The sequence below is a fragment of the Colossoma macropomum genome, unplaced genomic scaffold (assembly GCF_904425465.1).
Source record: "Colossoma macropomum unplaced genomic scaffold, Colossoma_macropomum, whole genome shotgun sequence".
In the NCBI taxonomy this organism is placed as follows: Eukaryota; Metazoa; Chordata; class Actinopteri; order Characiformes; family Serrasalmidae; genus Colossoma; species Colossoma macropomum.
The window spans coordinates 31,524,483-31,552,143 of record NW_023494804.1 but is presented as its reverse complement, the minus strand read 5'-3'; the positions used below and the strand labels follow the sequence as shown (position 1 = coordinate 31,552,143).

The window sequence follows — 27,661 nt, the reverse complement described above, 5'->3', positions numbered from 1 at the left end:
TGCCCTTAAGGAAACACAGGAGTAAATAGTGCTTGTACCCCTTTTACATGTAAACTGTACAAGAGGCTTTAAAAATATCACCATAAAAAGTTAAGAAAAACAAGAACAAATAAATAATACACAATTTTGCATACAGGATTCACTAATGAGACCATGGTCACATCCCAAAACAAGTCCATATTTGTCTTGGCCCACAGTGTTCATTGTGAAACAGAGGTCTGTGCGATTCCACGACAGTAAAACTCTAAAAAGTCAAATGTAAAACAAAGCAAGTTTCCAGTTTCTCGGCATCTAAGCGTCTGCTCTGTGGGAGTCACCTACAGAGGCAGGCCTTCCTCTCTCCCCAAAGCGCCTGAAGAAGGTGACCAGGGCGGAGGGCTCCTGCCTTTTGGTCAGCGGAGGCTCTTGGCTGCTTCTTCTCTGGAAGAGAACCCCCAGATTGAAGCCAGGGGCTGAATTTGGGGCTTCTGAGCCCACGGACGCAGACCTTAACAGAGGGGCACTTGAGGGACAGTCCAGTAAGTGAGAAGCTCTTACTCCTGTATTGGTGAGCACAGAGGTAGATACACTGTGCTCATACGACCGGCACACGTGCGCTAGAGGAGGGGGCTTGCCATGTACAGGCGTGTCTGGGAGCGCCCACACGCCGTCATCCAGTTCTTCGTCCCTGGTGGCTGGGGTGAAGGAGTGCCTACGGTGGGGCGTGCTTCTGGGAGAGACGTGGGGGCTGAGGACGGTCCAGGGCGAGCCCAGGCACTCGAGGCCGTTGTGCAGTTCCACCTCCCGCATCCCTTTGTGGACAGGAGATGAGAAAGTATCTAAGTAAGTTCTAGGGCGTTCTGGAGCAGGGTCTCCTTTCAGACTGCCACGGCTATTCTGGTGCCGCAGAACCTTTCGAGAAGCCTCAGGGACCTGAGCTGGCTCCTTTTGACTATTCTCTTGGACATCTCTCTCTTGGTCAATGCCCTCTTCTTCAGACAAGACAGGGTTTCGCGGAGTTAGAATGCTCTTGCGGCAACTTGCCTTGCGGTCGATGCTTTTAGGAGTCCCCTTGTTGTCTATGTATGGCCCTCTCCTTAAGCCAGCTGGTGTCTGTTGATGGTCCACAGCAGTGGGTATCTCCTCTTTGGTCTGAAAGCTCTGGTCCAGTTCCCGGAGCTGTTTACTATCTGAAATGTCTAATACCTTCTTCTCAGTTTTGGCAGGGCTATCTAGGGCTATCTGCGAGGTCTCCGTCAGAGGGTTCTTACTGTTGAGCAGATCTGTCGGGCTTTCTCTGTTGGATGAATGCTGCCTCCTGCGTGCAGGACGGTCAGCGAGGAAGCTGGTCAAGATAGACTCCAGGGCCGAAGCCTCGGCATCAGAGTCGCGGCTGGAGCAGGTGCCAATGGAGCGGCGTTTGGCTACCCGCTTCAGCGCCTCCCTCTCCCTCTGCTGCCGCCGCCGCTTCTCCACTGCCTCCCGCTCACCGTTCTCCTGTTCAACACACGTGAGTGGAGAAGTTAGAATTTCACTCATATACAGGGTGACTTAAAAAGATTAATCCGAATTCAAAGTGCCATATTTTTACAACCGTGACGCGCTTAGGAACCAATCACAATCCAACTGAAAGAGGGGGTCATAGAGTTTCTGAGTGTCAGTATGGCAGTGAACCTCCAACAGCTCAGAGCATTTGCCTTTGGTACCAACAGATCCAAGAAAAAGGTCACCAGCATCACCAGATCTCACGCCGTGTGACTTTTTTTGTGGGGGTACGTTGAGGATTCTGTTTATGTGCCACTCCCAACAAGACTGGACAATCTCCGAAATCGCACTGAAAGAGCCGTGAGTGCAGTGACACCCGACATGCTCAATCGAGTATAAATAAATAAATAAATAAATAAATAAATAAATAAATAATGCAGCTGATGAGACGAAATATTAAATATCTTCTGCCTGTACTGTTTCCATTTAAATACAGATATGAGTTTACAGATCACTGCTTCTTGTTTTTAACTTGCATTTGGAATGGTACTTCGTTCAAAGATGTATCCTTGCTGTCTTAAACAATGTAAATTATTATCTCCAATTAATAGTAGCTCATTTGAAAGCTTAGTCATGTTTGAAGGAAAAAAAAATCTCTGATAGATATTGTATATATTATATTAGCCAACATTTTTGTCCTTTATAATTGAGGTTTATTATTTGTGCCATTTTTAGTTTCTGCCTAATTCAGTTGTTAGAATGTAAACATGCAGAGTAGTTTGTTATGAAATGTGACATTCTGAAGATACTTACTGAGGAAAAACTGTTCACAGAGGTGGCGAAATGAACCAGCGTCAGTGTTCAATGCCTTTAAAAGACTCAACTAACAAAGCAAATCACACAAAATAGTTTTCAATATCGTGCCTGATGCCCGAGTCATAGTAGTCAAACGACATTTTTTTTTTACATTTATCTCCATTAACCATCAACATTACACATATTACACATTTCTGTTATTCAATTTCTCTGTCTCTCTCTCTCTCCCTTTATTTGAGCCCCTGAGCGACATTTGCCCGAGTCGCCATATGTAAACCACCAGAGCTGCTAGAGTCACCAGAGCCCCATCTCTGTTGGCTGATCTGCACCGTTTTGACCACCATGGAGCTTCATGCTGTACAACGCTGTGCAAACCTCACCTGCATGATCTGACCCTCCTGCTGCTGCTGCATAAACTCAAACTATTTAATTAACCATTGCTCCACCTGTTTTTCCCCCCATTTTGTATTATAATATTTTTATTCTAACGCTGTTTGCTATCCGGTGAACGACCAGAGGAGGATGGGTTCCCCTTTTGAGTCTTGGTTCCTCTCAAGGTTTCTTCCTGTTGCTCTTAGGGAGTTTTTCCTTGCCACTGTCGCCATTGGCGACGCTCATGGGGGCTCGGACCCGGATTTTTCTGTAAAGCTGCTCTGCACAAAAATCAGTCAGTAAGTTTCTTTACAATAAACCATTTCACATCAAACCACACTGGACAATGTTTACATCTCAACAACTGAATTATGCAGAAATTTTGAAAACTTTGATTCTTTTTTTTTAAATGACATCCAGGGACCAGGGTAAGGCATCATACTGTAAACACCCAGTCGCATTATGAGCAAAGTAGTGTCACAGCATGCAAAACATGGCTCTTCTCGTCTATTCTAACATTTTAGTTGGAAAAGCTCATTAATTTTGCCATCTATTTTACTGAGGTTATCCTAGCACTTCCAGCACTTCATGACTTTTTCTATAAACAGAAAAATGATATTAGCTGCCTTAGTTCAACAGGTTTAGATCAACAGACAAAACTTAAATAAATATATAAATTAATTTATTTTAAATCACCTGTACAGCTTTCTCGAACTTCTCACAGAAGGAGCGGAAGATGGAGCAGCACTCCTCCAGTTTGAAGGTAGCAGGATCTTCACAGAAGTATTCGGCCACTGAGTGACTGATAGAATTGAGCGTTTGCAGAGAGGCCTCCATGTCCGCAAGCCGACTTTCAGCCATCTGCACAAAGTGCAAAATTATGCAACCACCTACTCAACTCAGATTTCGTGTTAGGAGTACTGCATGTGTCAAACAGGCCAGTCTCACCCTGAGAAATTCCTCCATTTGACACTGGAGATCAGGCTGTTTACTGGAATAGTCCCTCGCTTTTTTAATTTTCTCCATTTCTCTTTGAACGTCTGCCTCCACTTCTTGTTTCTGGATCCTGCAGAAAATATACAAGATGTGTGGAGACAGATGCATATTTCTGCTTATTATAACACTGAATTAAACCAATGTAAAAGTTACCTTGAAGCTTCTCCAATGTGTTGGAGCTGCTTTGGAAAGTTCAGTAAGGCACTGTCAATCTGCTGAGCTTGCTGTGGTTGAAAGAGGGCGACAAAGGAAAGCAGGTAAAGATACAAAGAGAGTAAAATGTACTCGAATTACCAGATACAGGTGATTCAAAAAGATTAATCCGATTTCAAAGCGCCATATTTTTACAACCGTGAGGCGCCTAGGAACCAATCACAATCCAACTGAAAGAGGGGGTCATAGAGTTTCTGACTGTCAGAGGAAGATGGCTCCTTCAGTCTGAGAGGAGATGAGACCCCTGAGCAGAAAGCGTTCTGCGTTCTCCACTTCAATAAGAGTGAATCCGTCATAACTGCGCAGTGTGATTTTCGTGGGCAGTGAAGCTCCAACAGCTCAGAGCGTTCGTCGTTGGTTCCACAACACTGGATGATCTCCGAAATCGCACTGAAAGAGCCGTGAGTGCAGCGACAACCCGACATGCTCAATCCAGTATGGGATGAGTTTGACTATGGAGTTGATGTTGTCTGTACAGCTGGAGGAGGTTCATACTGAGCACTTATAACATTATATAAACTTTATGCTCATTTAAACCATTTACAGTTCACTGCATTGATCTGTAATGATTTACAAGTGAAATAAATCATTGAAATCGGATGAATCTTTTTGAATCACCCTGTACATAAACTTCTTTCAGAAATATTACCATTGCCACATAGTGCATAAGGTTCAGACCAGGTTTATTAGCTTTTGTGTCCACCAGCCTCAGCAGAGAAGTCATCCTGAAACCTATAGCACGACCAGCGTAGCCACCCTGAACAAATGGAAACAATTTTTTCAGATGAAAAGATGACATGCAAAAGGAATCATATCTAAAATGTACAAAGGCCTAATGGTTAAGAAAGTTCGACAGAATATATAAAAGAAAAATGGGAAAAAGAGAGCAGTATTACTATTTCAAGTCTGTAAAAGCAGAGTTTGTAGAGATACGTGAGTGAGTACCCCCCCCCATGCAATGACAACGCAGAAGTCCACATGCATGGACTTCTGCGTTGTCATTGCATGCTTTTGAATGTTTCCCCTCAAAAAAATACAAAAATAAAAATAAAGAAAAGATGAAATGCAAAGCCCAGAACACATCACGACCTCCTGGAATGAATTTCTGAAAATAGTGTTCATTCTTTCTGTTATAATAGGTTCAGAACACCTAGACCAACAGAATTAATTAGCTTAACAGAATTAAGTAGTAGTGATTAAGGCGGAGCTACACAGCCCACACTCACAGCATTCATGTAGTTTCCAGCTTTCAGCACAAGTCGAATGATAGAATGAAGATCATCACATGTCAGCAGCTCTGGAAGATCACAGGAAAAAAAAAAACAGAAGGCAAGATCAACTTTGGTCATAATCAGGATCATAATTCTTTTCATAATTCGGTCTGAATAGTAGAAAAACACCATTTTGGGTTAGTCGTTCCAACCAGTAGTAGAAAGCAAGAACAGAAGAATAGAGGGGAAAAGTACCATCAGCTGCTTCAGTCATGACAGCAATGGAGTTTGTTGCCTCCTCTATGAAGGGGCTGAATTCTTCCCTGAGCAGCAGACTCTCGAGTCGTTCTTCATACCTGGAAACACCACGCAAAACATCTCACTGTCCAGAGTCTCATTTGATAAATGTAGGGCTTTTCCTATTCTAATGCAGTGGTTCAATCTTCTGAAATATCCCTTGAACACCTGAACCAACGTATATGAAATACTAATTGAACAAGACCTTGTTAAAATAGTCAGTAGTCTACGGCACTTCAGGACAAGGTTGAGAGCCACCAAACTAATAAATACAAAATTCAAACAAAAAAAACACGTTGTGCTTCAGTGTCCATTACTGCAAAACTCACCCTGGAATTTTGACCAGCATCAGCAAGAAGCGGTCAGCCTCTGCCAGCTGGGACACATCACCACTGAATGACAACAGTTTCTTCAACTGGAACATAAACACAAGCATATATTGTAACTGTTACTGGACAAAATCAGAAATGGAGAAACTAATTGTCATTATTATATTCAGTGGCATCTCTGGCACAGAAAGCCTGGTGGGGCACAATAAACTGTAGGGGCTCGTCAAGAAAACCACACATAAACCTGATCCAAACACAAACACACTCCATCATTGGTGGAAGATACCGACATTAGATCTCACAGAACCTGGTTATACAGCATCGCATTACAAATCACTGAATTGGGAATAAGAGGCCTTGTAATAACACAGAATGACTCACTAGTGATGTTCACTGCTTGAAAAGATGCACAACGATCTTTCATTTGGGCAAACATGTCCAAAACTTCTCTTTCAAAGTTCACCAATCCATGAATGAATTAGAGTGATAGCAGAGCAAGGGCAGGCAAGGAAAGCGGGAGAGTGTTTTTAGCTACACTCACAGTTAGCCATGTTTTTCTCTTGAACCTCTCTGGACCGAAGGAGCAGTTTTTGTCCTTTCCAGACTGAATGGTGTTGAAATCCTCTGGCTGGTGTCGTCCCAAACGTTTAATCTCTAATTTCTGCTCTAATGGCTGGAACCAAATTTAACTTTTATTACAATGTAAACTTGGATCATTATTTTGCCTTGCTATTAGGAGCGGCTTCCACAACTGATGAGGAACAATGACTAGCTGCATAACAACGTCCACACCGTAAAACGATGTTTACTCAAACATCTGGACGTATGTAAATGTATTATGTTTTATTGGTTGCTCTCAGCATGGGGCCAACATGATCGGGCCCCACAGCTGGTTATTGAAAGCGTGTTGAACAAGCGCAGAGTGTTTTTAACGGCTCACTTGGTCAGACGAACACTGAAGGGCCCCAAGCTCACCTAAAGAAGACTGAAGGCTTTTACACAACAGGAACAGGAATACAATATTATAAATATAAAAATAAATACTGTAAATATATAATAAATACTGAATTATTGATCATGTCATGCAGCGAGCCCCTAATGTAGAGATGCCACTGATTATATTTATAGTCAAATGTTTTTTTTTAAAAAAAGGCCAAACAACAAAAATGGACTTGCGTAGCCTTTAAAAAATACAGTCATTTACTGGAAAAAGAAGCAGGTAAACAAGTTTATGAGCCTTAACTGCATGCAAAATAGGAATGACTGGACAATGTTAGAAAAAAGCACTGTGTGTTCCTAATAAGCTCAGTTTAAACACTGCTACATGATCTTGGGGCTGCACTGCACAGTTCACCTCCACATCGTCAGGCAGCAGCTTGCTCAGCTCTTTCAATCTTCCAGCAGCAAACCGCATGTTCCCCTGCCGTACATCCTCGACGATTTCTTGCATCGGCCTGCAGGGGGCACCAAAGCACAAATAATTATGACTGTGTAACTTCTTTGCCTTTTAATCAGACAGTTGTATAAGGCAGCGCTGCCTAGTTCTAGTGCTCACACTCATACATGTTGAGGGAAGGTTACAGGTAGGGCTGGGTATTGGTCAGAATTCTTGTTAATATAAGGAACCTGTAAAGGAGTATCTATACCTCGACCAATATAAATTCCTGAATGATTTTTTTTTGATACCACATTTTAATTTACAAACTGAATGGGCATGGCTTAAGCCAGAAATGATTGAGTTGCTGAAAGGTGGCATATTTACTAACCACAATGAACTGCAGACTCTACTAGACTAGTGTTAATACATACAAAGAATCATTCAAACAGCAATCACCAGTCTAGATTTTGGAAACTTCTTGGCTTAAAGATGCTGATAAATCTGGTCACTTAGGTAAAAAAAAAGAATTTTGTTGATGTATAATGAACCGGGCTTAAATGATCAGTAGCATGAACTAAAAGAGTAAAAATAAAAAGAGAAAAGGTCCATTTTGATTTTAAGTTAAGATTATAGGATAATTCCAAGAAGATCAAAGATCAACCTGGCCTGGGACGGCAGACAAAATCAGCCATTTGGTTACATCTTACATCACATATGGGTACAATGAGTGTGTGTTTACATGCACTCAATAATCCGATCACAATCAGATTTCAGCAGTTATCTGATCATTCAAATGGTCATGTATGTAAACACCATAGTCCTATCTAGAAATCCGATTAAGAAATCTGATAAAGAGGCTGGATTTTGGCTCACTATTCAGATTTCTCAGTGCATGTGAACTCTTACTCTGATTTCTTTTGGATTTCTCAGTCTGCTCATGTGCGAAAACAGACCGGAAATAAGCGAGGAGCATCGCCGCGAGAAGCAGCAAAACACTTTTGGAGTGACGCTGAAACCGACTACATGCGAGGGATTTACATATTCTTCATTTTCTAGATGATGTATGATCATATTTTCAGGTAAAGTGGTGCGATTTTTTGTTTTTAAAGCTGCAGCATGAATTTCGAGTTTACGTTTACATAACGTCTTCTCCTGTGAGTTTATTGGCTGGTTGTAAAGCAGAAATCGGATTACTGTCTGACTCATGTAGACCCAGAGTTTGCCCATTATCTGATTACTCACGTGCTTGATCAGATTACTTACAAAATCTGATTTTCTGCAGTTATCGGACATTAAGTGCATGTAAAACGCACTCACTGATGTTGATTAGTGTGTACTGACCATGTCAAAGAAACATATTAAAAAAAAGTGTTTTATTTCAAAATGCTGTATTTCGCTGCTGTTTCTCCATTTGTCATTTTTCAGTTTTTGACATAATTAGAAAGTGCCTGTTGCCCTTTGCATTGTCTCAAAATTTCACACTGAATGGACTAAAAGAAATGCCCCAAAATTACTTAGAAAAAAAAAGTCTGGTTCCATTGACTTACATTAAAAGTAAAGTAGGTTTTTTCCTTCTCCTGTAAAGTTACCAATTTGGAGATACAAGGTTTTCTTCTGACAGCAGTGATATACATTTGCAACAATTTCAGATATGACAAGTTTTTCAAAAGAAAAACATCTGACATAATGGAAAACATTTATTTCTCCAATAAAGGTAATATTAATCATAAAATAGCATTAATATTTCTTGCATGTGTAAAGCCCAAGACCAACAAACCAAACCAAAGAATTCTTGAAAGTGGTCTATAATGCGTTTTGTGATAAAACACTTCAAATCAAATAAAGCGAAGTGTTTTCTCGAGAACTAGTGTCCACCCACACATTCTGATAACCGGTTTCCCCTCATGGGAATATGAAAGAATTTCTACCTTCTCTTTCATTTTGAAGTTTACAAAATCAGTGACTAACATCATTATAAACTGCTGCTGTCCTGAGTTTCATAATGTGTCTATTTGAAAACTATGCAATTTGATGGCGTCACCAAGGAATCAAGGCTATGCATAACCAGACAAATAACAGTTGGCAAACATTACACTGTTTTTCCATTCTCGCTGTTTAAACTCCACTCAGTACAGTAAGCATCACTCCATAGAAGTGCATGAGCACACAGAGCATAACCTAGCTCAGCTCAGCTCAGCTCAGCTCAGGAAGCACTGCAGTGCTAAGGGCTTCAACAACACAGAGCAAACATTCACTCTTGAACTCATGTGGATCCATATGCATCAGGGATTCGCCACTCATGAATTTTTACGATTTTAAGGACTGTTTACCCGATGGTGGCAGTTTCAGTGGTCTACCAGGTCTTTCATGGTTGTCCCATTTTCTCTACATATACCGATCAGGCATAACATTCTGACCACCTCCTTGTTTCTACGCTCACTGTCCATTTTATCAGCTCCACTTACTATATAGGTGCACTTTGTAGTTCTACAGTTACAGACTGTAGTCCATCTGTTTCTCTGATACTTTGTTAGCCCCCTTTCACCCTGTTCTTCAGTGGTCAGGACCCCCATGGACCCTCACAGAGCAGGTACTATTTGGGTGGTGGATCATTCTCAGCACTGCAGTAACACTGATGTGGTGGTGGTGTGTTAGTGTGTGTTGCGCTGGTCTGAGTGGATCAGACACAGCAGTGCTGCTGCAGTCCTGTGGGCAGCGTCCTGTGACCACTAATTAAGGACTAGAGGATGACCAACACCAGCAGATGAGCTATCGTCTCTGACTTTATATCTACAAGGTGGACTGACAAGGTAGGAGTGTCTAATAGAGTGGACAGTGAGCGGACACAGTGTTTAAAAACTCCAGCAGCACTGCTGTGTCTGATCCACTCAGACCAGCACAACACACACTAACACACCACCACCACCACGTCAGTGTTACTGCAGTGCTGAGAATGATCCACCACCCAAAGAGTACCTGCTCTGTCAGGGTCCATGGGGGTCCTGACCACTGAAGAACACCCCTTCTGTTGGTGAATTCAGCTATATTAAGGCACACTCACTGCTGACAAATGCAGTTCAAATGCATGCACAGCTTGTATAATCTCCACAGAAATACACTGACACTAGAACAGGATGCTCTGGAGCAGCCACACATGAGCCTAGGGTCACTACATTCAATGCCAAGCGTAGACTAGAGGGGTATAAAGCCCCCCACACTGTAAAACCTGATGAGTATGTCAGCTCAAATAGTTTGGCTTCCTCAAACCACCTTAAACCATTTAAGTAACGCAATTAATTTGGCCACAAAAAAAATTCTCTGAACTGAGTATGAACAAAACATATGTTTACTGTTGTAAACACTCAAGTAAATTCAAAGTTTGTTTATCGTAAAACAATTGAGTATTTTGGACTTATATGTAATTATGTTAGTGGTTGGTATAGTGTAGTGGGTAACACCTCTGCCTTCTACGCTGTAGACTGGGGTTCAGTCCCCGGCCTGGGTCAGCACCCTACACTATACCAATAAGAGTCCTTGGGCAAGACTCCTAACACTGCCTTCGCCTACCTGTGTAAAAATGAAAAATTGTAAGTCGCTCTGGATAAGAGCGTCTGCCAAATGCCATAAATGTAATGTAATTGTTGTACTAACTCAATACAATTAAGGGTCATTCTATAGAAATGTCCATTTTTGTGTCCCTAGCATTTACAGATATATTACACTTAAATAACATGTTAGGGTTACATACATTTTCAAATAAAACAATAAGTTATAAGTATTATTACACCTTCTTGAGCCTCAATTTAGCAATATTGGTTTTTAAATCGATTATCTAGAATTCCAAGCACCACAGAAGAGCTCGTCCTCACAGTCATGTGTGAAGGCTGAGGCCATATTTTGAGGTAAAAAAAAATAATTAAATAAATAAATAAACATTTTTCTGCAATTTTAACTACAATAATCTACACATGACTATGGAATATATGTATTAAATGACAAAGAAAACAAATGCCAAATAAATGTTTTAAAATATATAATGAAAGTTGTTGTCCCCAGGAGTCGTGTCACTGGTGTTACTGCAACAAAAAACAAAAAAATCTCATATTTTAAAATAAGAATCACACTGACGACATCAGGATCTATGAAGAAAAGCTCATGGTGAGTCCACTGTGTCTTTCAGTTATCAGAGATTTTCTCATTTAGCTCATGATTGCATATGAAGCTTTTAGCTGAAGTCACTGGTGTGACCGACTTTATTCTTAGGTAATTGTGAAAAAATAGAATACAAATGGATTAAATTCCATATTTTAGTGGATATTCCATGATTGACAACAACATGTGGTTTGATGTTCTGTAGCAGCCGTTTTGTAAAATGTATTGTTCATTAAAAATGTCTCTGGTGTTCCCTTTATTACGTGTAACACCAATGAGAATCAGTAACACCAGTGACTCCTATGGATAGACAGAAAAGTTTCTGTAGAATGACCCTTAAGTAACTGTAAATAAAATGCACTGCTAGGTTAAACGAGGCCATCATTGTAACAAATTCATATTGTATTGCAGAGACTTGATAATAATAGACAATGTCAACAATGTCTCAACCAACTTAATGTTACTCCATCTTGCGAAATGCTGACAGTTCAGCCCAGAGTGAAGAAACAGTCTCTGTACAGTTTTTCCACCACAGAACCGCACTCACCTCAGCAGGTGGGAACCTGGTAACTCAGCTTTCTCTCAAAACTGATTTTCAATCAGTACTGACTGAGATGAGGTACAAAAAATTAGAAAACAACTACACACCCAAAGGAAGGTAGGCTGAGGAGAGTGATGACACAGAGGCAGCAGGGTAAACAAAGTGTGCAAAGGGTGGAAAGAGGAGCCCAATATGCAAATATATGGTGTCAAGAGCCAAAAGGAACAATGTGAGGTTTACTAAGGAAAGTTGCATTGACTGAACATTTAATAAGTAAAGCTGAGTCTAAACCAAACTGCAAAAAGTTTATTCAGCTCAAAGATCCCATCTGATTGTCTGAAATCATCCAAAAAGAATAAAATAAAATAAATAAATAATATATTTTAAATGTATTATTCACATAATATATATTATTAATATATTCATAAATATTAAATATTTATGTTGTCCATCAGATAAATTCACTGATATAGAAACTCCAACAGCTCAACCACTGCAACTGATATTTTAGCTAAAAATATTAGAACATATTCCGCTTTGGCTGAGGCGACCAGCTGCTCTTGATAGGCATCAGGACTGGGGGGGGGGAAATCGATTCTTAGATGCATCGCGATGCGGACGTGGACGATTCTGAATCGATTCACAAATGTCAAAAATCGATTTTCTAAATATTTAATTGATAACGTAATGTTGACAGAAGTGAGGAAGTGCAGCGCCCGGACAGTCTGTGGCGGCAAATAACAAAAACACAACCATATGAGCGAGAAATCCGACCGGCTCCCTCTGCGTTAAAGCCAGGTTAGATCAGGAGTCACAACACAAATGTTAAGAGCCATTTTGTCCTTTCAACAAAAATCAAACCACCTTGGGAGCCACAACACTCAATGTCCAGTATGTCTCAGTATGTGCTGATGGTCTAGTATAGGTTAAAAAATATAAACGAAAACTCAGATTTACTTCGCTCTGCTTTCAGCTTTAGTTATAGCCGCTTTCCTCCCATCTCCACCAGAAACTCTTCCTCAAAAGTAGATCAGTTTCTTGTAAAATGTCTCTCAATGTTCCACTGTTTTATGAGGCTGAAGTCACCTGAGGCACCAGAATGTAAATGCGGCAACATTTAAGGTGGACCGGGAAAATTCGAAAGGGAAGCGACTTCATCTTCGCGACTGTACTGTCTGATAGTCTCTCGTTGCAGATTTACGTACCAGGAAACAAACTGCGCTGCTTATAAATGCAAGTAAGTCCATTCATTTCCAAATGTTTGTCTTAAATCTCTTTGCCTTGTCGTTAGCTACTAGCTAGGCGAGACTGCGTTGCTAGGTGACATGCAGTCTGCACGCCAGGGGAAAAGGGACCTTGCGTCTGTACACAGTCGCTGAGAACCTGGGCTTTTGCGCTATGTTGCACACTTTAGAACCAAAATACAGCTTCATGTCATTTTACTGACACAGTGACCCCCCCGACTCTCTACAACGAGACCAAAACCGAACATGTGCTGTGTGGACATCCACTGCCACAGAGTCTTATGTCACCGTAACTGCATTTTATCACAGATGAGTGGCAGCAGCGTCTCATGTGCTCCAAACAAGAGCAGTGAATGAGAGTCTTCTAGTTCAGTGGCCACATCACTTCCATTTGATTTATTAATAAAAGACATTGGAAGTAAATTTATTATGGATCATCACAAATACTTTGCTTTAAAAGTACCAAGTCCTTAGACAGTGAGAAAAAAGAAATGTGTACAGATAAAAAGTATCGAGATGCATCACTAATCATTTTATAATCGCATCGCAGCTTCTGAATCGTAATCGAATCGAACCGTGAGGTGCCTAGAGATTCCCACCCCTAATCAGGACAATTTCATGTGCTTGACAACCATCACTTTTACTGTACATAATTCTAAAAATAGGATTAAAAAAATGAGTAAACAGTCTCTCATTCATTATAAGTGTGCATATACAGTTAGAAAAGGGGAAAACAATCCAACCACTAAATTTTAAAGTCTTTAAAAACAACATTTTATTGGCCTGTCTGTATTTGTGTGCGAAGTCAACTTAAATAAAAGTAGTGAGTTTAATACATTTTAAACGAACTCAAAATATGCTAGAATCTCAAAATGAATGAGTTACTATCTCAACAACTTCAGTTTTGAGTTGTTTGATTTTTTTCAGATTAAGTTACTCCAACTTTCAGTAGTGCTTAAGTTGTGTTCGCTTAATTCTCTCGTTAAGATGTGCAATTAAGCTTTACAGTGCAGCACTGAGCTGTGGAGCAGTGGAACCACGTTCTCCAGAGTGATAGGGCACCAACCAGTTCCTTTGGGATGAGCTGGAGTGGCGTTTGTGATCCAGAACTAATCATCCAACATCACTACATGATCTCACTAGTGCTCCCGCTGCTGACTGCAATCAAATCCCCAGAACATTTCCAACATTTAGTGTAAAGCCTTGTCCGAAGAGTGGAGACGACTACAGCAGCAGAGGGGGGCAAACTCCTTTGTGATACTCTTGATTTCAGAAGAAACATTGGATGAGCAGGTGTCCACAAACTTTTGGCCATATAGTGTAGTTTCAGAGGCGTTTAAATGTACGTTTGGACACTGAAAAATTAATAGCTTTATATAATGGCAGTTCTGACTGGAAATTAAATAAACGAAAGGGTGGTCTCTGACTTTTTCACAGTACTGTAACTGTAGCAGCAGCACTGCTTAAATACAGCATAAGTGCACTTATCTGGCTCACAATTACATTACAAATCACATGCAAAAGTTCAGGCACTCCTGGTCAAATGACATGTTTTACTGATTTGAAGTGAAAACGTGAATCCTCTACAGGAAACAATTAAAAATGGCATTTTTTGTGCAAATTTTAGTGCATAATTTCTATTTAATTGCTGAGTTTTACATATTGGGAAAAAATAAAACATAAAATGTGGCACATTTCATATTTTTTGTGATGTTTTTCTTCTAATATGTTAAACTCAACCAACAAAACAGTAGTTCTGCGTGAAAGAAATTGAGTTGTGTTCTCTGTAGAGGACGTGTAGTATTTTCGCTTAGAAAATCAACAGGGTAATTTGACCAGGGGTGCCCAAACATTTGCATACAACAGTATTTACATCATAACACCACAACACAGATCGGCCAAGACCAAAATAATAAACTGGCGGATTACTGATCACGTTCGAAGCGAAAAGATCTGCCAATTCTGATCCTGCATCCTTAAAGTGTATACATAACTAAACAGGTTTAACTGTAGGACAAATAATTCCACTGTGGAGGATGTAGATCCACAAATATACACTGTAAACTCAATTGTTTGAGTTTACAGTGTATTCCCTCGAAGGGAACACCCTGAAGACCAGCCTGAACGATTAGCATTCGTCCACACTCTTTTCTGCACTATTCCTGAGCTACAAGACATTTTTAGCCGTATCTCCAACAACTACAAGAAAACAACTTGTCTTCTTATCGGTCATCAATTAAGCATTAGCACTTATCAGGCAATGCTTGTGGTCCACGGAGGCGCCACACCTAAGATGAGGTAAGTAACTGGCTGCTGTGCAACCTGCAGCACTGACCACCCCAGAGCTGTGCAGGAAACAGTGGTGGACGAAGTACACAAACCATGTACTAGAGTTAAAGTAGAGATACCCAAGGTAAAATATTATTCCAGTAAAGGTAGAAGTTCCTCCCTTTAGACCTCCACTTGAGTAAAAGTACTAAAGTATTTGCCTTCAGATGTACTTAGGTATCAAAAGTAAAAGTACTAAAAGATTAATTATGACTTTAATGTCCTATTATCATTTTTATAACAAGACTCGCTTCATTAACTCATTTTAGGTGAAAATACTCCAGTGTCTCTCTTGGTAAACCAGTCTTTTAATAGAGTCATTAATTAGTGATGCTGATGTTTATTAAAATGATCATCAGCACAAAACACTGAAGGCAAACAGTTTCCATTAGGTAGAACTGAGTGGCTCTCAAATCACTTTTTACAAACAAGCAAAGTTTCAGTTTAAGATTTATTTGCAACTTTGTTACAATTTACTTAAAAATTTACTTACTTAAAAATTAGTTTAAATTTAAACAAACTAGCCAAAACAAATTTACTATAAAATGAAATAGTGTTTGTATAAATTCAGAAAAAAGACACGACAGTCACAACTGCATGTGTGTACATATTTCTATATTGTGGTCTGTTTACACAAAGTTAGGTTAGTTCATCATTTATGTTATGACCCTCCCAGAATTTTACACTGCTGCACTGATGTTGAACCGTGTGCTGCACTGGGTCGGTATGACCAACAGGTCAAAACAAGCTCAAAACAAAGTGACCGCTGTGCCCTGATTGGTGTTCTCGCTTCACTCTTCTTTCGTTTTGACGTTACGTTTTTATACACACATAAACCAAAAGAAACGACAGATTTCTCATAATGTAGCGGAGTAAAAAGTGAGATATTTGACTTTGAAATGTAGTGAAGTGAAAGTAAAAAGTCGCCCAAAATGGAAAAACTTCAGCAAAGCACAGATACACTAAAAAAACTACTTAAGTACAGTAATGAATTACATTTACTTAGTTACTGTCCATCACTGACAGGAAACAGCTGGAGAGCGAATAAGTCTCAAAACTTCACTTCTGTTCAAAAACTCACCTTTTAAACTGCTTCAGGAAAATCCCAATATTCATACTTTTCTTCGAGTTGACGATTGAGATCTGTTGGAGAAAGAAAGAAACAAAGTTAACAAGGTTAAAACAGCTGCTGTTTACTTTGAATGATAAATTCAAATGATATTACACAGCAGCGTCCAGGGCCAACTGCTGCAAGCTGACATCATTCCTTTGGTACAGCACATTTTCCCTGCCTGTGCTGTTAGAAATAAAGGTTCTGTTCAGGTACATGTTTCATTCATCAAGGTTCAAACAGTGTAAATGTTCCCTCAAAGCTCCAACAGTGGTTTTAAGGTCTGATTGTGAACCTTAAATAAGTTTTTCCAGGTGAAAAGTTCGTATTTGTACCTTTTCATAACCGAATGTTTTAAAACAGAACAGTAAAATAAAACCCTGGAGACGAGACGGGGTGTGTGGAGTCAGTACAGCTTAGAACATATCATTTCAGTGGATTATGGTTCAGTTATGTTCCCTGACTGAAGGTACTGAGATGGACCCTTGAGGGAACCAGCCCCAGTGACAGTTTAGTACCTTTATTTCTGAGAGTGTAGTGTGGATAGGGATTGGTGTCATTCAAATATCTGGAGTTAGATGGAAGCTTATGCAAAAGGGGGATTTTGAAAGCATGTACAACTGGTTAAAAGTAGGAACATATAAGGATCAACACAATCAACAATAAATGCATGAAAACACAGTTTACTGGTTTCCATTGTTACCATCATTTATCAGTCAGAGGCACTTCTGCTCTGCAGATAAAAAGTCTTCCCACAGACTCAAACAAAAACACACAAAAACTTCATTTAAATTGTGTTAATTGTCTTGACAGGATCAAATTTAAAGTATACAAGATGCTTGCAAAGTTTTATGGTCTTGTGATGGAGCTGTGACTGTAAGCTACATCTACCTTCCTCCTATATACCCTTATTTACACAATGCTCCAACACAGCTTACACCAAACCGAGTATTTAGGTCTACAGACTGGATTATATAAATTGGTATCTGTACTCTGTATCTGTGTAATGTGAATTAGAGATTACGGTACTGATAAAACGTAAATTTCTGGCTGAACCTTTAGATCTCTGCTCGCTACACTGTTATATTAAAGTGTGAATGTACATAGAATCAATCTGTGCAGCATATTAATTGGGCTCCACAGATTTCGAGACATTTTTAGCAAAGAAAACATCAAAAATCAATTTCTCTGTTATCAGAAAAAAACCTCGTACCTCCAAAATGAGAACTTTACAGAAGAAGGAAAAAACCTACTTTACTTTTAATGTAAGTCAATGGAACCAGATTTTTTTCCAAATCATTTTAGGTCATTTCTTTCAGTCAACTCATCATGAAATTTACATACAATATAAAGGGTAACATGTATTTTCAAAATATATATACAAAAACTAAAACGACAAAAATATGGATACAAGAGATACAAGGTTTTCTTCTGAGATGTGTGTGTGTGTGTATATATATGTGTGTGTGTGTGTGTCATTTGTTGCAGCTCTCGATGAAAAAGTGTTCATGTTTCCATCAAAATCTGCGGCTCTCAGAGTTAGTTTGAGCTTTACGGCTGCAGTCTGGACTAAAAGTGGTCAGTAAATGAAGCTGCAGGTCTAAAACTTAAACTCAAACTTTAGCTAACTTCGTTACCGCAGTGCGGCGCATTACACTGTGATTTTACAGCACTGCTGCCACCATCAGGTAAAAGGAAGAACTGCCACGGGCCAATTAAAATATGTCCGGGGGCCGCGTTTGGCCCTGGGGGCGGACTTTGGACACCCCTGACTTACATTAGAAGTAAAGTATGCTTTTTCCTTCTCCTGTAACGTTACCATTTTGGAGATACAAGGTTTTCTTCCAACAACAGTGATATATATGGGCTTTCTTGCGAGACCAAGATTAAACCCAATTCCAGACTCTTTTAAATCGAGAATCACCAGTGAAGCCGTTTAAAAGCTTATCATGCAGTCTTTTTTATGATTCAAGAAACAGAACCAGACCACTGAGCATTAGACTGGATGTCTGAACACTTTTACAGACACGTGTAGCACATTGCCATTAACAATGTCCTACAACAGTTATTTGGCGACTAGAAAAAGAGCGTCAGAGTTACGCTCACCTGAATTCACTTGTTCCAATACTACAACAAATTTATATTTTTAAATGTGGGCCAAAATTATCATATCTGGATTGAATCCAAACCATTCCCAGCAATGAATGTACTAACCCATCCATTCTAATGCATGAAAATAGATACTTTTAACATAACTGGGCATTGGACTTCTGGGTCTACCTGTATAAAACAGGTAGGTTTTTCTGATGGGTTTTCTTGTACTTATTAAAAGAAAGGAAAACACATTGATTCCAAACACACTGCTGCCAACAGGCAGGTGCTTCAACAGGTGCTATTATAGATGAATTGACTGACTGTGGTAACGTCATTGCAGCGCTTCAGAGAAATTAAGCTGAAAAACGAAGTATTCTTCTACCTGACTCAACAACTTTGACCAATTCAATGCTGCTGACGCCTGACCCCACCTTTCAAACATACATTCTGCTGTTCAATGTTTGGCAGCACAATGATCATGCAACACCCTTATGACTGTACACCTGCCACGGTCCCTTGCAATGGGCCTTGCCCGCTTGAGAAAACAGGGACAGCATACAGTACTAACCGTCTCTGATTCTCGATTGGTTGACGGAAGGCCCCATACACTCTTCTTGACTGTCCCACCCCTTCGGGGCACCCGCTGCTGCTCGCTGTGGCTGAACAGCTCCTCGATGCGCGCCGTGTCCAGCGGGAAGTCCTCCAGCTTCCTCTGGGACGTCCACACGTTGCGTTTACCCACAACGCTGTGCCGGGGGATGGTGTCCCAGTTGAAGTTGCGCATCCTGGAACGCCTGTGGACGGTGCGAGAGAAAGGGTCGCCCCCACAGGGCGGGGGTGGGGGCGGCGGAGGTGGTGGAGGTGGAGCCGGGGCAGGGGGCGGTGGAGGTGGATGTCTGATGGACGAGGATTCATTTGGACAGTGAGGAGAGAAATCAGGAGGGTGTCTGGATAGTTGAGGCGGAGTTACGACTGCAACGCCATCCATTGGCAATGAAGGGATGGAGATCCAAAGTACTGTAGACGGAGCTCAATGGAAGAACAGCAGAATTCAGGAGAGTTAGCTCTACAATAAACAGGAAAAAAAAGCATAATGATTGTCAAAAAATATCACGCAAAATATTAAGCCTGAACACTTACACCAGTCAGGCATAACATTATGACCACCTCCATTGTCCATTTTATCAGCTCCACTTACTATATAGGTGCACTTTGTAGTTCTACAGTTACGGACTGTAGTCCATCTGTTTCTCTGATACTTTGTTAGCCCCCTTTTACCCTGTTCTTCAGTGGTCAGGACCCCCATGGACCCTCACAGAGCAGGTACTATGTGGGTGGTGGATCATTCTCAGCACTGCAGTAACACTGACGTGGTGGTGGTGTGTTAGTGTGTGTTGTGCTGGTCTGAGTGGATCAGACACAGCAGTGCTGCTGGAGTTTTTAAACACCTCAGTGTCACTGCTGGACTGAGAATAGTCCACCAACCAAAAATATCCAGCTAAAAGCAACCTGTGACCACTGATTGAGGACTAGAGGATGACCAACACAAACTGTGCAGCAGCAGATGAGCTATCGTCTCTGACTTTACATCTACAAGGTGGACTGACAAGGGAGGAGTGTCTGATAGAGTGGACAGTGAGTGGACACAGTGTTTAAAAACTCCAGCAGCACTGCTGTGTCTGATATACTTGTACCAGCACAACGTCAGTGTTACTGCAGTGCTGAGAATGATCCACCACCCAAATAGTACCTGCTCTGTGAGGGTCCATGGGGGTCCTGACCACTGAAGAACAGGGTAAAAGGGGGCTAACAAAGTATGCAGAGAAACAGATGGACTACAGTCTGTAACTGTAGAACTACAAAGTGCACCTATGTAGTAAGTGGAGCTGATAAAATGGACAATGAGCATAGAAACAAGGAGGTGGTCATAATGTTATGCCTGATCAGTGTATAACTTAAGCCAATATCCAGGCCCCTGGCCCACAACATAAGCTAACAAATTACTTCTTCACACCCACAGTCCACAGTTCACAGCAAACAAATGTTTCCGCTGATAAAAGAGTGACTGGACAGGTAAGTATTTGAAAGTGATAGTGGTGGGAACTGACCACAAAGGCCAGATAGCTTTATGCACGGCTCGCATACTCATGCAAGGATATCACTTTTACAGCTGGGTGTTAAATAAACCATTTAACATGGACAGGGACTGCTTTGCATGATTGGTGTCCCTGTAGAAAGCTACAGGCAGCCAACAGGCACCATGAGCTGCGCAGCCCCATCAAAATGACCTCATGCTGTATGTGTAGGCCTACATTAACTGTATGTGGAGCTGGAGCTACAAATACAGTGCAGCCTTTTCGGTGTTAACTACACCACAGGAGGACCTACAGAGCCAACACTAAAATACAGACTAGAGGCTTCAAACTTAAAATATTCCACACATTTCACAGTTTTAGGGCAGTATGAATAAAACTTTTCCTCAAGGTCCAAGTGGGAAAGCTAAAGTGAAAGGGAATGAGGTTTATTTCGACAGCTTAGAGCCTAAAAACTACCCCCAATTTGCTAGCAAGTCACTGAAGGGAGCGAGGTTTTTGCCAAAAATACGAGGTTATGCGATGAAGGAACAGCATTCAATAAAACACAGAGCTCCACAAAGACACATACCTGCGGTGGAAGAGCCCGAGAGCAGCTACACAGCGAAACGTGGGAGGTTCTAACTGACATCCAGAACCGCTGCAGCTCTTAAAACCTGACAAACGCCATCAACTCATGACGAAGGCGCTTTATCGATGCGCGTGGCCACGCCCCCTCCTCTCACACAGCCACTCACCTGCGCGCGGGCCGCAGATGTACAACCGCAGTTTCAGGCCAGTGGAACGCATGCGCGATTTTGCCATGTGAAGGGGAATTCCACCCAGTTTTTCAAAATGCCTGCATGATGCAGTCGTTCAGATGTGAAATGATTCATTAGTAGAGAAACGTGACTCAGATTTCTTTACAGTGGTGGTGATGGGAACCAGGAGTCCTGATGTTCTACAACACAATATAGACATTTCACTTACTATCTAGATCCACCAGTGGACCTACACGTGTCTTCTGAGTTGTATATGTAATGTTAATGATGGTAAAATAAATCAGGAAAAAATAAGGGGCTATTTTGCCTTAGAACACCCTTCATGTATTCATCTACCACACACACACAAACTCCTTTTGGGTCGCTGGAGCCTGAAAGGAGGAAACACCCTAGATGGGTCACCTGTCTATCACAGGGCAGGCGCAGAGACATATACAATCATATGCACATTTAGGGGCAATTTGGCATCTTCAGCTCACCTGACTGCATGTCTTTGGACTGTGGGAGGAAACTGGAGCACCTGGAGGAAACCCACGCACACACAGGTAGAACATTCAAACTCCACACAGAAAGAACTCTGGTCACCTCGCTGGGAATCAAACCCAGACCCTTCTGGGAGGCGACGGTGCTACTCACTGCACCACCATGCCGCCCCCATCCACCATGGATAGGTTAAAATAAAGTGATTAAAATACATTTTACATAATCAATCACAAAACTACAATAAAACAATGTCTCAAACTGAGGCTGAGCATCGGCTTAAGTTTCATGTACTAATTTCTGTGAGGGAGCTTTTAGAGGTGGACGTCTGGTTCCTATCACCACCACTGTGAACAGTTCTGACTCGGTAAGTTTCTGTAGAACGAAGCATTTTAAACCAAACCACTTTGAATGACTTTGTTAAAATTTAAGCCATTTAATTATGCAGAAATTTTTAAAAATTGGTGTTGTACCCCTTTAACTTTACAGATTATCGCCCCCTTCAGGAGGGGATCACATAGACGTCTAAGGTCAGAGGGACAGTTTTATCAGTGCTGTAATTTGTAATACAGACTACATTCCTGGCACACTTTACATCTAAAAGTATCTATAAAGTGTGTGTTGATACTGACAAGGTGGTGGTGTATTAGTGTGTTGCGCTGGTACAAGTGGATTAGACATGGCAGCGCTGCAGTAGTGTGATCACTGATGAAGGACTAAAGGATGACCAACACAAACTGTGCAGTAGCAGATGAGCTATCGGCTCTGACTTTACATCTACAAGGTGGACTGGCAAGGTAGGAGTGTCTAATAGAGTGGACAGTGAGTGGACACAGTGTTTAAAAACTCCAGCAGCACTGCTGTGTCTGATCCACTCAGACCAGCACAACACATGCATAAGAAAATTACTGAAATGTTTAAAAACACTGGGCCTCATTCACCAACCTTCTTATCCCTTGTGTGGTGCTGATGTGTTTGTTACTCAGTGGTCTGCTGGACCCACCACATTATTGTTTTATTAAATCAATACAGCCATAACAGTTTATGTAAAAACACCAGATGTTTAAAATATCACAAGTGTCCAGCGTAGGGTTCTCCTTTAGCAGCTGTAGCCAGTCAGCAGCCTGTCCATGTTGTCCACCCTCACACACACACATATACAAACACACACACACTAACAGCAGGCCATGTAGGAGGAGAACAGAGTGAAGGACACAGCACCTCCACACTTTTACTCCCCGCAGGTTCACCCAACACCACACGTGTAATATAAATGTGTGGGGGGTGAACAGAGTGAAGACACTGAAAATGGGTTATTTTATATGTTCTTCACAGAAAATGAGCAAAGGCCAAGAATCTGAGGCTGAAATAATAATAAATCACATCATTTTATCTTTTGGTAAACATTGAAAATGGGTCCCACAGACCGGAACACCACACAAGGGTTAAGAAAACACAGTTTTCATAGCCCCCCTACAGTTAGCCCACCTTATCCTCCAAATATTACGACTTTATTAACTTAAGATAAGAAAAGATGCTGTAAGATAAGATTCCTGAAATAAGATCAGATTTGCTTCTGTAATACTAATTTGTGAAAAATCTTATCTTGACCTGTCAGAACTTAAGTTAAGACAAAAAGATTCTGAAAAGATTTTCTGTAAAAAGACCCTAGGTCAAAAATAATTCACAAATCAATGTTTTCAGTTTTAATTTTAATATACCATCTTTTCTGATTTGGGGTTGTAGAACTACAAAGTGGTAAGTGGAGCTGAGAAAACGGACAGTGAGTGTAGAAACATGGAGGAGGCTTTGATGTCATGGCTGACTGGTCCTTTCTGAACACTTATTGGAACTAAAATCAATGAAAAAAACACAGACAACGTTAATTTATTTTTTTTTGCAAACATTTCAAATTTTATCTTGTGGGCTCTGGTACATAACTGCCGTATTCCTGGGGGATTGGTCAGGTAGGAATACAGGCAAATCATGGAAATCCAGTTTCTGTCTGGTCTTACATTTTATACACAGTCATTCATAAACTACAGCAACACAGAGCAGCCTAGAATATCGATTGTATGCTTGTCAATATATCATTAACCCTCAGTCCACTAGGGTCTGAGACGTGGCGTTAAAGGAGTAGTTCACTGAAAAATCAAATGTACATAACTTTTTCAAGTCAAACAGCCGAGACAACAAGCTTTCCTTCTTTAGTTTTGTACTGGACACACATAGTGAATGTAGCTAATGAGTAATGTGATCTTTTTGGGTGACAGACTTTTATTACATTAGCCAGTGTTGACTTTTCAGTGGACAATTCCTTTAAAGAGGGTCTCATTCCAGTGTTAAATCATTCGATTAGCATTAATAAGACATTAAAATAAAGAAAGAAAACAGAAGAGACAAATTCATTTAGGAAAAAAAGGTTGCGGTTTGAACTTGGGCCAGAATTTAGACTCGGCTCAAGTAATTCAGAAGGTCAGTTCATATTGCTGAATAACAAACAGTCCTTCATTGCAGGATTCCTTTCGGACTTTGTTGGTAGAGGCAAATGCTTCTCTCGCTCTACGTAATCACTCTCGGTAGAGTTTTAAGACTAGGAAAATAAAGATGACGTACAGAAACACTCTGTCACATGCGTGCGCTCGAACACTGCACTCATTCTAGCAAAAATACAAGTTGGATTTCAAAAACGAAGTTCAAAAAGGAGAGAAAGAGTGAGAAAAAAACGTTCTGACCATTGTGACCAACTCTCTGATGCTTGACATTCAACCTAAACCAGGGCATTTTTTTCAACATTCAACAGAAAATACCCGCACCGCTTTACCTTCATCAGATCAGCACTGGTTGTGAAATGAAGGACACAATGAAGAATGAAGCACAGAAGAAATGACCAACTAAAGTCACTAAAAAAGCCACACAAAACAAATGCGCCAATGCAGACAGCACTGAAATCTAGTGTTTCTCGAAAAGTATTGCTTCCTTATGGGCTCAAACACCCAAAGTGTAGTGTTTAAGGGTTCCTTCATTATCATAGTTGTGTTTAAGTTTGACTAAATGTAGCTCAGTTCTAGTTAAAACCTCTGCACAGATCTAAACCATACACTGTTAGAAATAAAGGTTCTGTACAGGTACAAGTTTCATTCATCAAGGTACAAACAGTGTAAGTGTTCCCTCAAAGGTACAACAGTGGTTTTAAGGTCCAGTTGTGCCCCTTAAATAAGTTTTTCCAGGTGAAAAGTTTGTATTTGTACCTTTTCATAACCGAATGTTTTAAAACAGAACAGTAAAATAAAAGCCTGGAGACGAGACGGGGTGTGTGGAGTCAGTACAGCTTAGAACATATCATTTCAGTGGATTATGGTTCAGTTATGTTCCCTGACTAAAGGTACTGAGATGGACCCCTGAGGGTTCCACCCCAGTGACAAGAGGGGCACTGATCCAGTGACAGTTTGGTACCTTTATTTCTGAGAGTGTACTGTACACTCTTAAAGGTTTGGAGCACAGAAGAACCACTTTTGGTTCACTTAAGAACGGATGGTTCTTTAAAGAAATGGAGTGTGAAGATCCTTTTCAGTTCTACATCAACTAAAGGTCCTAAACATGTACATCCATGTCAAGAAGCATTTCAGAATCTTTATTCATATCGGTTTGGGCAGATGATCATTAAAAATGGTCAACATCAGACAGATTTGACTGATCTTTCAGTTGGATATTTGAGGATGCATTTATTTTACTCTGGAAGTGCAGAATGTTTAGGGAATGCTGGGCATTTACTGTAAAATGCCTGTTTTCTATTTATTTTACCGCATTTTCAAGCCCCTAGAAATAAATTTCAGGTTTCTCTGTTGCGCCAATCCAGGCGGATTTAGTCCCAATTTCTACATTTTATTCATGTAGCATCAACAGCTAAGTGAAAAGTATTTGGTACCAGAATCAGCCCACAGCTCCCATAATCAGTGCATCCCTATTTACCAGTTTTGACAGGGTGTATTTTTCTTAATGTGTAAAAAATCATTTTTTGCTTAATAAACAAATTACAGACTCATCTGAACAGACATGAATGACAAGTAAATACAACCAATGAACTGTAATGTGAACCATATTTTATATGTTAGCAGTTACACCAATGCTCTAATTTTAAATACAACTTTTGTGTAGGAGGTCATGAGATTAACATCAGTTTGCTGAGTCTGTGGGCTCTTCATTGTGACTATCTGCACATGATTATGGGTAAATAATAATAATAAAAATGTTTTCTGGATGAGATGTTGGAGGCAAAACCGACGCGCCCCCAATGGAAAATGTGCCACTGAAAACTCAGGACACTGTAGCACAAGACAAATGATGGTCTAAACCACTGGTCAGGACTAATCAAAGCACAAACAATAAATCATATAGACGACTCTACACTACAATTCTCTGATTAACCTCTGATTGTTAACTTAAAGTAACAAATATACAAACGATCATACAGAAATTAGTACATAAAACCACAGAAATTTACCACAGCAAACACAGACTAAACGCCCTCAGACTGGCAGGTGCCCTGGCAGTTCAATATGTAATGTCCAGCGACAAATACATCTTCCCACTGTTGCTTTTGGGAACGACCGGCCCTGGAAATTGTCTGAATACCCCACTCTGTCCTAACAGGCATCTAAACCAAAGGGCACTGAACCCAAACTGGCATTGTATCGAAACTACACCGGTCAGGCATAACATTATGACCACCTCCTTGTTTCTGCGCTCATTGTCCATTTTATCAGCTCTACTTACTGTATAGGTGCACTTTGTAGTTCTACAGTTACAGACTGTAGTCCATCTGTTTCTCTGATACTTTGTTAGCCCCCTTTTACCCTGTTCTTCAGTGGTCAGGACCCCCAGGGACCCTCACAGAGCAGGTACTATTTGGGCGGTGGATCATTCTCAGTACTGCAGTAACACTGACATGGTGGCGGTCTGTTAGTGTGTGTTGTGCTGGTCTGAGTGGATCAGACACAGCAGCAGCTGGAGTTTTTAAAACACCTCAGTGTCATTGCTGGACTGAGAATAGTCCACCAACCAAATATATCCAGCCAACAGCGTCCTGTGGGCAGCGTCCTGTGACCACTGATGAAGGACTAGAGGACGACCAACACAAACTGTGCAGCAGCAGATGAGCTATCGGCTCTGACTTTACATCTACAAGGTGGACTGACAAGGTTGGTAGTGTCTAATAGAGTGGACAGTGAGTGGACACAGTGTTTAAAAACTCCAGCAGCACTGCTGTGTCTGATCCACTCAGACCAGCACAACACACACTAACAAAGTATGCAGAGAAACAGATGGACTACAGTCTGTAACTGTAGAACTACAAAGTGCACCTATACAGTAAGTGGAGCTGATAAAATGGACAATGAGTGTAGAAACAAGGAAGTGGTCATAATGTTATGCCTGATCGGTGTGTGTCCAAAGGCCTATTGTACAACATACAATATAGTTCCACTGACAATTTTTGATTTTCCACTAAATTGTTGGAGAGTAGATCTGAAATGCAAAGATAGCAGCAGGCACAAAACGTTTCACCCAAAACGCTCCATTACAACGTTTTGAGGATTTCCGAAAGCTACGTTACTCACTACTTCATGAAATCGAAGACCTCAGCATGAACACATGGTTGTCATTTCAGAGATGCCAACGTTTAAACTGCAACAAAGAAATGTAAATGACACGATTTCAAAGACTGACATGAATAAGTTCGATTAAGAATCCAATGATGTAAAAGCACTAAACCCGCACAAG

General features: G+C 40.8%; 1 protein-coding gene across 1 annotated transcript; it reads right to left on the bottom strand.

Moving 5' to 3' along the window:
* Nucleotides 1-291: 291 nt before the first annotated feature.
* On the bottom strand, nt 292-19,411 carry fhdc3 (FH2 domain containing 3; the record flags this gene model as incomplete). Its single annotated transcript, XM_036594453.1, has 11 exons — nt 292-1,476; nt 3,349-3,513; nt 3,601-3,718; nt 3,802-3,872; nt 4,511-4,618; nt 5,088-5,158; nt 5,328-5,428; nt 5,699-5,784; nt 7,053-7,152; nt 16,423-16,484; nt 19,115-19,411. Coding segments are annotated over 11 exons (2,364 nt in total), but the record flags the coding sequence as incomplete, so codon positions are not given.
* Nucleotides 19,412-27,661: the final 8,250 nt, after the last annotated feature.